The following is a 13,332-nucleotide window of genomic DNA, read 5'->3' as shown; positions in this document are numbered from 1 at the left end:
CCCCCTTGCAATATTATAATATTAATGTATTTTTCGTTAAATCTATAAAATCACGGATACAATTATACGGATAATAGTATACAATAAAAATCTTAAAGGTTAAATTAAAGTAATGAAAAATATAATTTAAAAAGATAAAAGTTGAACATTGTAGAAAATAGATAATTGATAATTTAAAATTTTTACCACAATACTATTTTATTTTATTAAAACAATACATAACTATGTATAGTAGGTATTTTAAAATGTAATTTTTCATTTGTTAGATTATCATTAAGTTTTTATTAGTTAATTTCGAAGGTTTGAATGTCACGGAGAGTGTACAGAATTTTAAACATTTTACAAAGAAGAAAATGGTTTACGTTTATTGCAATATTCAAAACCATTCGTCATGAACTTATATTTTAATCATGGTATAAATGCAAACACGTCATAAACGAATAAGGAAGACATTTTCAATATGTACTACTAGAAGTTACTAATTTCAATACCTACGCAAAACGACAATGCCATAAAATTGAGAAAAAACGATAATTATTTGTTGTTAAAATATTATGTTTATTTAATAGTTTAAACGTTTAGTAGGTATTCATATCAAAGTACACAGATAACAAAACTATTACGAATTTCTAATAGATAAATATATTTGTTTTGAAGTTTTACCTCCGAGAATGATTTGATTGTTGGCAATAAATACAAACTGAGTAGATAGAACCTAACCTAACCTTAACTAAACTTAAGCATACGAACGATAAAAAAGTTTTTTTTGAAAATTAAATCAGAAAGATAAATTTGTTTGTATATTTGTAGAGATAACTTAAACATGTCTTTTATCTTTTCCCTAAAATATAAGAATATTAATAATTTAGTTACCACTTTTCGCTTAAGGACAATAAATTGTATTATTTTCGACAACGGTTTCACTAGTTAACATTTTGGGAAATACTTTAAAAAAAGTAGTGGATTAAAGCCATATTTAACATTATTCAGTGAAAGTTCTATTATTCTTCAAAAAATGATGCTATCTGTGTGTATTAAAATAGATATTATATTTAATATGGTTATAAAATACAAATAATACAGTTTAATTATCACTGAAAATTCCGATATTTTTAAATCAAATAAAAATTTAATGTATACATATTATACCTATAAATTATAATAACATAAGACTGCTATCACATTGTATACAAACTATTACTAGTACTTATTGGCAATGTAATTATTTTAAGAATTGGAAGTTATAGAAGAAAAATATGGACACAAATATATTAACTACCTAATTATTAAAAATTCCGAAAAAAAAAAACTAAATAATTCAGTTAATAATAATAATTTTTGTAATGCTGTTAATAATATACAAAAACTCAATGGTAAAATATGAGAAAATAAATTTAGAATATTCAAAATATAGTGGAAAATCAATTTAACAATAAGATAAAATTTCGGCATATGAGCGCGATAAAAATTTAATTTGCATTTCACCATTGTCGTTAACTTAATAGTCGACTTTGAAAATGAAAATTAATAAGTATTTTTACATTAAATAGTATTGAGTTTTATATTATATAATATTATTTTAATTACATAGTAATGAAAGAAAATAATTAATTATGCATTGTACACACTACGTATGAGTTACTTCTAAGCATATTGGTATCGATTATGAGGATCTATTGGGATGGAAAATAAAGTTTTGAAATTATTTATGTGGTGGTTATTATTTTTTTAAATCAGATGTTTTATTGACTATAGCGAAGAATGCGTCTCAAGACACAATCCAACAGGCTGTGATCGGATAATAATTCACAGTAGTCGTGGTATTAGAGACACTGCATGTTCGTAGAAACAAAATTTAATTACAGTGGTTGGTAAATTAATAAATAGTTCTGATAAAATATTATTATTTTTTTGTTCTAAATGAGTGAAAACTCAATGTTAAAAAAAATGGTTAATTAAAAAATTCCAAAAATTGAATTGTATAATTGCATGTATGTCATAAAATCAGAATTTTAATATATATTACAGTTTAAATATCATATTGAAATAATTTGGTTTATAGCTGGAGATACTTAGGTGATAGGCGTATTGCTCTTTTGAGATGTCTTTATTTTTTCATTGTTCATTAAAACGGTTTCAAGATCTTTCTCAATGCTTATCAAATGTAAGTGGGTAGTAGGGAGATTATGTGATCTATATTTATCTATGTATATATCTTCCATACACATGATACTACCCGATTTCTTCAAGAGGAGACGTGCGTGGTATTTACTCCCTATGGATTGACACCTAGTTATAAATTAATTCGACTTTCGATTTTTGGGATGTATGTAGATTGTAGATAGTAGATAAGTGTATATATTTTGAAGAAATTTCAAAACGTATTTTAATATTTTTCACTTAGTTAAAAAGTGGTAATATTTTAACTTATAATGTAGATAAATTATTACATAAATCGCGCAGTCAAAGAATGTAATATTTTTTTTCATTCGATTTAACATTGAATCTTTAATTTACCGATGTTAAAATATATACGAAAATTACTATGGCTGCGGTGCCATAAGTATACGTACACAGATGAATTTAGGTAGATGCAATGACACAATATCCTATTCGTGATGTACATTAGTGTAATAATAATATCTATTCAATATGTATAGTATTGTATTATCTCATTATACATAATATTATCTGTACTAATCGAAAACGGTCTAAAATATCTATAAATGATATGAAAAACGAGCATCTTGACTGTTGTTATTCGTTTGAGTATCGTCGATCGTCCAAGTGTCTTCGATTATACGACCTTTGCGTTTTTTTTTTGATTTAGAAGTGAGCACCGTTGTTGACGGTGTTTGGCGCCAGTGGTGATAAGCTTTCCATGTCAAAAAATATATAAGTTCGATGAAACTCAACAATGACCCACCTAGAAACAGACCAGCGCAACCGCCAAACGACACTGCGAATAATAAAAAAACAGTAACGTATCAATATGATATTATTATGTTTTGAATTTAATTTATAAATGTTATAAGTAGTATGTACCCAACAAGTCGAGCCATCCGAGGACCAAGTCCGATCTGTAAAGTATGCACGTGCTCTGTGTGAAGTGTGCGTCGATCAATATAGACGACGAGGAATTCCTATGATATAAATATATAATATAGGTGACCATATTAATAAAAAAAAGGTAAATGTATTGTTGAAGTTGTTTAAATTAAATTTGTAAACTTTAAATCTTTTATTTCATTTTCATTGTATATTATTATGCCCTTCAGCCCGTATACCTAATATAAGTACCAACGAAATCATAGATAAGTGTTGCTAGTGTTAAGGTAAAATTCCGCTTCCAGTGTTTTAATAGGAACGAAAGCAACTAGGTATTTAATAAGTAGTTCAAATATGTTGAAAATAATTATGGTAATAAATTAATTAAAATGCCTTACACATTCTTTAAGTGTAGTTCCTTATAATTCATTTTCTCAGTTAGATAGGTACTCAAGTAGGTAACACATTTTATATTTCTAATGGATAGATGAGAACATTTTAAAATGAAGTTTGATCCTGATTTTTATAAATGTATTTAGTGAATTGCATTATTTCAATTAAAATTTTCACCAGTTTTTAAAACATAGTTTTGATCTATAAAATACACTTGTTTAAAAAAAAAAATGTATAAAATTATGCGTATTTCAAGAGATTTTTCCCTTTTTTAAAAGTGGTATAAACTGGTCTTATGACAATAATATTCTAAAAAGTGAAGGGACGTGTATTTTTCATTTAAATTAAGCAGCAGATGTTTCTATTAACCAATTTGGCACTTAATAAGATTCCAAGACGAATGTGACTTACAACACTGTCGAAATGGATGGTTCAGCGATAGTCAGTTCAGACAAGTACATTTGGTGAACGCAATCCGGCATACAATCGCATTTCAGCCCTGGCAGATTACTTGTCATAAGCGCAGTCTGTTCGGGTGGTATAAGACTTTTGAAAAACTCTGAAAATTAAAGTAAGTATCCATTCATATATTTTATATTATTATGACGCTATTATGTATAATGCACTTACGATTTTTCTCAGACAGGCATAACAAATCTTCGACGTTGCATGGCCGCAATGAATCGTTTTCTGTAGTGAAAACAAATCTAATCACATTTGTTTCGTTCAAAGTCAAATTTAATTTGTATATCAATTAATATAGGTCGGCTTTTATTATTTTTGTGTGATTTCTTTTAAACGATAACAATGACAATAACTTACGACGCATGAGACCGAACATGAATTCTAAATAACAGCCGCAGTGCTGAATTACGTGATCCATGTAACACGCTGTTTTGCAATTCCTTCGTAAGTAATAATTTGTACCCATTCCGGTGGAACTTTCATCAGCGAAAAGACACCTTCGCTTTTTCGGAGTCAGTGTTTTCGTCCTCGGCGTGTTGTATATTCTATCTCCCCACACATGAACGTTGCCAATGCTACCCGCCGTCACGACCATATCTGATCCAAGGGGAGCGCCTCTGGGTTCTCCAATCATTATCTGAAATAATATAGTAACTAGTAAGGGTATAACACTGTACACACAGAGTAGTTTATTAAGTATGCTCATTCTTTTTTGTTCTTTTATAATACAGTTATTCAAAATTTAATCATTGAAATTTTTTTTATATATACTTTAAAATTATCAAAGTCTTCAGATATTTTGTACAACTCAATGGGTGTAACGTGTAGGTAATTTGATGTATCAAAAAAAAAATTCTAACGTGGAGTTTTTAAATGATTTTACTTTGTGTACTTATAAAATATAGTACTTGTATCAGTGATAACAAGTTTGGAAGATATGGAGGCTATAACAATTTAAAAATATTATGGTAATCACTAATCAATATCAGTCTAAAATTTATAATTTTAAAAATAGTCTAAATTTAAGAATTTATTCTAGATTTAAAAATAAATATCTATTTTAAATTGTATCTTTATTTTTTATTTAGAATCTTTATTTAAACTGAAAATCAAAATTTGAATAAATTAATTATTAAAAGATGATCATACTTGGTGCATCACTCAATTTAAACCTCTACCAAGATTTTTGGGACTTCATATCACAACGCAACTTAAACTCACAGAGGTATCATTTTAAATAAAATTTGTTAATGAACAGAATTTTTCCACCATCGTATATACCTAATCATAGATTATGACAATGAAACTCATAGCCGAAATGTTTATATTTATACGGTATACAAAATAAATTCACATAGAGCTTAGGTACCTAGTCATTGGGAAGCTATATTTTTGTACATATTTATTTAAGGTATGGCCACAAAAGAATTTACAATTTTAATATTACCTATTAATATACAACACTTAATACTTTGTGAAATAATTTCTGTTTATTTTATATAATATATATGAATTACTTTACTTTAGACAGTACTAACATACAAGTAATAATTCAAATTAATTCAAATTAAATTTTATGTGTTACGAATAATATGCGACAGCTAAATACATTTCATCAAGCAATTATCCAATATATAATATATATATAATTAGTTACCTATAGTATATAATAATATATTAGCTGTTGCAACTATTCAACGCGATACTATTTAATACATTTTAGCTATCAATAAGCACATCACGATATTCTTTACAAATATTTGAAACCGATACATAATAATCTTTAGCCTAATAATATTATCACGATTAAAATAATTGAAACTATAAAGGAACTATTCACAAAAAGTTTTTTCCTCGCAAATCGCTAAAATAATCGAAAAATATCAAAATAACTAGTTTCATATTAATTATTTATTTTAATGATAGGAAGGGGCCTAATAGTTGGAATGATAATAATACATATTGTATAATATATAATTATAAAAAAAACTATATGTTTTACAATTTACCCGTGTCGATGGTTTTGCGTCCACTCCGGGGGCGACCTGTTCCGGTGTCATTGTTGATACATACATCCTGTAACAGTGATTTGAATAAGTTGAGGCTACAGCATTGATGAAAATCAGCTTTATACCTGACACCAGACCACTGACCATTGTCGCCTGTCCTTCTTGGTCGGAGTTCTCCGGACTCTGTTCGCCAAAACGCACCAATTAGACCCGAATCCGCACCGAGTCTTCTGGAAAACATTTAAGATAGGTTATTATATATTAAAATGAAATATAAATACTCTAATAACAGTACTTCACTGTGATGACCAATAAAATAAATACTCACGCTCTACTATACTCGGAAAAATCGGAATTAAATGAATGGCAAAGGCCGAATTCGGTGCGCTGCAACTCGAATATATCACAGCAGTTTACTAGTTTGAAGTTCCACCAACAACTTCCATGGGAAAAAACTTCTTCACATGGTCTCATTACCTGTTAATATATAATAAATCTTATTTAAATAGTAACTATTAATTTTAAGAGGACACTTTATCAATTATGTGACATGATTAACGAGTATGTAGTATATATACACTGCAGTGCTTAGAACTTTAATTGTTCATAAATATACCTTTTATAAATACCAATTAAATAATCAAAAAATATTATATATTTTATCATCCACGATCGAGGGTTATAAAGATTCATTAAAATTTCTCTATAAACATTTTTTAAATTAGTACCTAATATTTTTTTTAATACTATAGTAATTAATACTATATATTATTATTATGTAATTTTAGATTCTGAACGAAGTGATGAATGTATTGATTTTACAATGATGTGTGTTTTTTTTTTTTTTTTATTTTTGTGTCTGTCACCACGTTTTGGAGCAGTAAAAGTGCTCCGATTTTAAAAAGTGGACCCTGTTTCGGATAGGAAAGTGAATGTAGTTTGTACTTTGGGGGGTCAAAAGTAAAAAATTTTCAATAGTTTTCAAAAGCGGCGGGAAAAACCAAAAAAAAATGACGGAAAAACGGGAATTTTAACGCAAGACCAATTTTTGACCAAATCGATTTTTTTTTATGGTTGTAATTCAAAAACTAATCACTGAAAATACTTGAAATTTTCACCAAATGTTAATGTCAGTGGTATCCGTATATAGTTAAATTTTCAAAAAATTTTGACTTTTTTTGAGTTATTTATAGACCACTGAAATTTTCGATTTTTTTGAGAAATTTTTTTTAAAGTGTCGATAAAAAATTTTTGGATGACCAAAAAGTTTTGAAAATTTAATACAAGGTTCCTTATGAGTTGTTTTTAATGTAGCTAAAAAAAATTAAAAATCGTTAGTCACAATTTTTTTTTATAAGCGTTTTTAGTTCAAATTTTTACGAAATCTGTCGAAAACGCGAAAATTTACAAGTAATTTTGAAGTTGAAAAATCATAAAATTTTTTCTTTTATAACTAAGTTTTGAAAATTTGGTACAAGGTTTTCCATACATTTTTCTTCAAATATCTGTAAAAAAAACTCTACCGGATTCAGACAAAAAATTTTTATGAGTGTTTGAAATTTAAATTTTTACAAAAACCGCGTTAAATAACAGTTTAGCCTCAAACGATTTTTGATATTTGTTATTATTCAAAAAGTATAAGTCGTAGATACTTAAAAATTTTACCAGTTATTAAGATTTGCGTTTTCTTTAAGTGATTTAAATTTCAAAATATTTTGACTTTTTTTGAGCTATTTATAGACAACTGAAATTTTCAATTTTTCTGAAAAAATATTTTTGAAGTGTCGATAACATTTTTTTGGCCCTATCAAAATACTTGAAAATTTAATACAAAGTTCCTCATATGTTATTCTTATAGTGATTAAAAAATTATAAGAATACATAGGCACAATTTTTTTTTATTAGCATTTGAAGTTCAAATTTTGACGAAAATTCGTCAAAATTATGAATATTTGCGAAATATTTGAAGTTGAAAAATCATAAAATTTTTTGTGTTTATAACTAAGAATTAAAAATACAACACTAAGTTTTCCATAAGTTTACCTTCAAGTATCTATAGAGAAAACTCGAAGCATCATTATAGGAAAAATTTTAAGTGCGTTTGAATTTTAAATTTTAACGAAATAGCGTAACGATAACGATTTATCCTCAAACGATTTTAAATATTTGTTATTATTCAAAAAGTATAAGTCGTAGATACTTGAAAATTTTACCAGTTATTAAGATTCGCGTTTTCTTTACGTGATTTAATTTTCAAAATATTTTTTAATATAAGCTGGTTTTTTTAAACCACCTTTTTCACCAACCACTAGAAATTATATCCTAGGCTGACAAATCATCTTCGTTCAGAATCGTTTTTCGTATACAATGATAACTATCATTGGATTCAAATTTAACACTCCTATAATATATAATAATGATCCATACGGCACCTAATGTACAGCAGAGCGGTACTCACTTGCCCACTTTTTTAAATTTTTACTCGTGGGTTGCTGGAACTTTAAAAAAGTTTTGTTTTACTTATAATTACTTATACATTTTCCAGACCCATTTGTTGTCAAATTATTTTACTACCCCTCATTCTCTGATAACCTACGAAATTTGAACGTAACTATTTGAAGTATAGTTTGATTCTTAATTAATTAAATTACTTATATATAATAGAGGGATGAACCTTCACTAGAAGTTCGGTAATGTTTAGCCGGATAAGTTTAGGCAGTTCTGTTATGTTCCTCAGCTCGTCAAACTCATCAAAATCGCCATATGATAACACAGAGAATGTTTTCAACAATTTTCTTACGGCGGGCAATAGACCAGGATCGATTCCCGGAACGTCTCTATAAAAGCAATTAAATATTATATTCAGGCATATTATAAAAATAAGCTAATCAACAAAAATGTATTATTGTTATTATTTTTATTAGATAGGCAGGGTGCTCCTTAAAGAATGTTTTAATTTCAGAAAATCAAAATTCCGTAGTTATCCAGAGTTTGGTTATCGTTGGAACCATATAATTATTGTTGGAAGATATGATATTTTGTTAAAAAAAAATAAAATAAAATAATAACCTATCTACAGATTTGATTAGTACTTGCTTACATCTTGCAAGTGTAATACTTTATTAAATAAATTAGGACATGCTTTATGGAATACAATTTATTATTATGATTATAATTATATACAATAGTTAACCATATTTCTAACACTTATTATTACACTATAATCTTCGCGTGATAGATAACCATGCTACCAATAAATGTTAATAAGTTTCAATGAATATTTAAATATTTTAAATATAATTGTATAAATTATTACTAAATGGGGAGGATAATTCAGATCGAATTTGATTTTCTCAAACTACACAGCAGGCCGTTGTCAGTTCACCTGAAAACTAATTATGAACTTATATTTATTTATATTAATTATTAAAAATGCATATGAAGTAAGAAGACGCTTCAATCGCCTTGTCTTAATTTTACTAATATACAACATAGAACATTTTTTTTTTAGCTGTTATAATTCTAAGTAGTAATCTTCAATATTAGTGTGAATTTAAGTATTATCAGACTTAATGGTAAAAACATCATCTATATTTTAAACTTTAAAGTCAGATTTTACGATATTAATTTAATTTTTAAGCAAAATAATAATAAATTAGTGATATAATTATCTAATTTCACGTATCTTGTTAGAGATACAATCCTTGTACGATAAACGACAGCAATTATTAAAATAAGCTAAAATAACAGCTTATTGCATACTGTGATTAACTTCAAATTTATTTGATGATTACAGTATTTAAAAAGAATATTATAATTATTTTCTTATTTTTAACACTTAATACAGATCTGATTATAATGGGGTATGACACATTTATTGTAAAATAATTTTATTTTATAAAATACTTTTGAAAATTTTCTTTCTATAATTTAAAGTCATTTAAAAACAATATTTTGTATTACTTTTTAGAATTTTCATCATTCATTGCTTTAAAGTTGTTATTATTTTAAATGGCTCTTTTATATATATATATATAAATGTATTCTGATTTGGTATAAAATGGAAATAAAATGCATTTTTAACGTGTAAATACAATTCATACAGAAAAATTTGAAGTATTATATTACTTTGCGGTCAACTGCATGACCCGTTCCCAGTCTACTCTTGAACTGTCACATATCACCACCATCGGAAACGCTATATCGGCGTAGCTTAAAAATGTCGTTTCGATCACCGTATCAATTGTACTCTTTTTGTATGTTTTCCACGATTCGACGATCGCGTAAGTTGCAAACAGCATGGCGCATATTACAGTTACTGACCAGAACGCTCTGAAACACCATAACCACTGACGCTATCAGAAAATACAAAAATATCGTATCCTCAGCGGGTGTAACATATAAGGGAAAAAATAGAATTTATATTCATGTTTATTTAAAATTGTTTTTTGTAAATGTATTACTGCATTTGTAGCATTTATCATTATCAGTAATCGTGATACACAATTGTTGTTTGTTAATAATGTTAAAATTATTCAAATAATATTTTAATTTTTAATACTTCATATTCTAAAAATTCAGTTTATAGTATGTTAAAGAATAAATATATATATATCTGAGTGATGATACAACTTAAAAAATATACGCTTATGGAGCTGCAATACCGACTTTTCTCCGGCGCTCCGGTCCTTTCCGACGATATGATTGAGACCGTGCAATGAACACTGATCGCAAACATCGTCTAAAATTTTCTTCCATACGTTTGCTCGGCGTTCGGCGTCAGTTCTGTCGCGCTGGGATGCTTTATTCCGAAACCGGATGTGTGCCACTCTCCTAGACACAGACGAAGATGTTTTTCCAGAATATGACATCACCTCATTGACACCACTATAATATAAATATAAATTAATGATCATAACAGAAATGATTATAATCCCTAAAAGCTAATTAAATGATATTATGTATGCTTATGTTTTTATTATTAACTAACAAAATATGTATACAAAAAACTATTTTCATATGATACAATTTTTACATTTTAAAACTAAAGTGTAATATCATATTATGATTCTTTTGAACTATTTGATTGTATTTAAGCATAACAACCTTTATGAAGCTGACATTTAAAATAAAATAATAACAATATCAAATTAATAAAAATAAATTTAAAACAAATAATATTACCTTGAAATTCTTCGAAAATTTTTACTTTTCTTTAATTATAAAACCAAAAGCAAAATTAGGTATCTATTTATTTTCTAGCTCTGAAATTTAATAAAATATCATCAATATATTATGGGAAAAATTCCAAAATACACCAAATAGATAAAAAAAAACCTTAAAAAGTATAATGACGTTACATACACATAACACATTTTAATGTAATATAGAAATATACTAATATATAAAAATGAACCCAATCAATGATCGTGTACAAAAAGACTGCCGTTGTATGTTTTCAAAACACTTTTCACATTATTTAACGACCGCAAAACCAACTCACACTATTTACAAAGCAATAGTAAGACCAAGTTTTTTTTTATTTACAATTCTATACAATAATATTATTATGTCACCCATCATACTACATATTACTCGTAGACGTTATAAAATAATAATTTTGTTTACAACATAATGTAAGCGTTGACAACGTCATAAAATTATTTGATATATATTACTTATAACGACAGTCCGATGATCATAAATACATCATAACATAGTATTAGTATACTCGTAATAATATATGAACAGCAATAAGAATAGAATTCCATTCACTTTTTACGAAAAAATATTATTTATTAAAATTTGATTTATCAAGTATAAATATTTTCATATTTAAACTTAAAATAAATAAGTTATTTTTTTGTAATTACATAGTATAATATATTATCATATTATTTTTAGGAAATCCGTTGTTTTATTTTCATCTGTCAATATTTAATACATATGATTTTCGTCTAGCTTAACCACATTTTATAAATTGAAATGACTCTGATTAGGTTGAAAATAATAAAATGTGCGTATTATAACTTATAGTAATACAATTAAAAATAAACAAATGTTTAAAAATGTTATTAAAGATATATACATGTTATATATACTATACTACACTATACTATACTTAGAATCAATTAATACTAATAATTAGTTGATCTATTTTTTCTGGTATATAATCACACTATATCTATTTACCACGGCTTCTTTTTGATATTAATAATTTGGTAATGGTGATTGATAACAAGATAAACAAAAATTCAACTACTAAATTTAATAATATAATACTACCTTTGTAAAATTAAAAATAAAACAATTTTGTTTTCTAAATTCATTAATATTTATTTATAAAATAGTAAAAATATTCGTAATCAAAATCATCATTAAAAACTCAAACTTTAGCATCCTTTTTCACTTTTTATTCATTTCATTTCTAAAAAGTGCCAAAATACGTGATTTATTAATTTGTATTTAAGAATTATATCACTATCATCGAGTATCGAGTAAATTTTACCATTTTACCATATAAATATCAATTTTCATACAAACACTGCAACTCAATAAAAAGTTTATTTAACGATTTTTATATAATATAAAATCATCAGACTCTTCAAATCTGAAATTTATATCCACTCAGTTAACTTACAATCATATTAAAGTGGTAATTATTAAGTTTTACTCTCTTAGGAATTGATTTAATAATAATAAAAAAGAGCCTATATCTTTTTCAGAATTGAAGTAATCTCCAAACTAATTTATATCAAAATCGAGTTATTGGTTCATTCATCGAATGACTTCATCTCTTGATTTAGAGAATATTTAAATATTTTAATCGGCGACCATTAAGCAGTGATTTTACATTTTCATAGTTTAAATTTGTTTTATTTTACTTAATAGTGTTTTGTATTTTACGTTATTATTTTTTTAATGACCTGTGTTTTTTTAGTCTTTTCATCGAACAAGAAACAAAATAATTATGCTTTTTATTCACACTTTACTGGTATAATTATTAAACAACTCTTACAGAGATATTGTTATCTTAATGCGAATTGTATTTTTAACTTAAAATTTCACAATTTACAAGACTTCATCACACAATGTGATATTTGCTCTCACTCACACGCTACTATGTGTTAGAATATAAAAGCGTTTTAACCTATTTTGTTAGCAAATGTAATTTCTGGTATCATACTACATAGATTACAGAAGTTATGTATATCTACTATTATATTTTTAAGGTGTCAGACAACTTAAATATATTTTCTCTCTCCAAAAACCCATAGATGTAAACAGGGTTTTTATAGGACTTAAGATTAAGTTGACTACACACAATCATATTATATTTCATCTTCGTATGTGACTTTTCTTGTGTATACGTCTTGATTTTTCTTTTCATTTCATACACGATAGCTGCAATCAATAG

General features: G+C 26.4%; 1 protein-coding gene across 1 annotated transcript; it reads right to left on the bottom strand.

Annotated features, from left to right (window-relative positions):
- Window positions 1-2,463: 2,463 nt before the first annotated feature.
- On the bottom strand, window positions 2,464-11,389 carry LOC114120750 (pickpocket protein 19-like). The gene is made up of 13 exons (XM_050198681.1): window positions 11,280-11,389; window positions 11,100-11,179; window positions 10,584-10,802; window positions 10,044-10,247; window positions 8,590-8,752; window positions 6,244-6,392; window positions 6,041-6,145; window positions 5,916-5,982; window positions 4,264-4,543; window positions 4,072-4,131; window positions 3,853-4,000; window positions 3,046-3,143; window positions 2,464-2,959 (listed from the first exon to the last, which is right to left on the bottom strand). Exons 3-13 carry the CDS (start codon window positions 10,784-10,786, stop codon window positions 2,721-2,723), a joined length of 1,716 nt encoding a protein of 571 aa, XP_050054638.1. The 5' UTR covers window positions 10,787-10,802; window positions 11,100-11,179; window positions 11,280-11,389; the 3' UTR covers window positions 2,464-2,720.
- Window positions 11,390-13,332: the final 1,943 nt, after the last annotated feature.

The sequence above is a fragment of the Aphis gossypii genome, chromosome 1 (genome assembly GCF_020184175.1).
Source record: "Aphis gossypii isolate Hap1 chromosome 1, ASM2018417v2, whole genome shotgun sequence".
NCBI classification, from domain to species: Eukaryota; Metazoa; Arthropoda; class Insecta; order Hemiptera; family Aphididae; genus Aphis; species Aphis gossypii.
Note: the sequence above shows the minus strand (reverse complement) of the source record. Positions and strands in the feature narration are given on the sequence as shown.

What these genes read in the sequence shown, in the direction of transcription:
- LOC114120750 (XM_050198681.1), bottom strand. Translation starts at nt 10,786, where the DNA reads ATGTCATATTCTGGAAAAACATCTTCGTCTGTGTCTAGGAGAGTGGCA. An exon ending in CATGTTCGGTCTCATGCGTC is followed by an intron (nt 4,132 to 4,263) that starts GTAAGTTATTGT and finishes TTTTCACTACAG; the next exon opens with AAAACGATTCATTGCGGCCA. An exon ending in ATGCCTGTCTGAGAAAAATC is followed by an intron (nt 4,001 to 4,071) that starts GTAAGTGCATTA and finishes TTTAATTTTCAG; the next exon opens with AGTTTTTCAAAAGTCTTATA.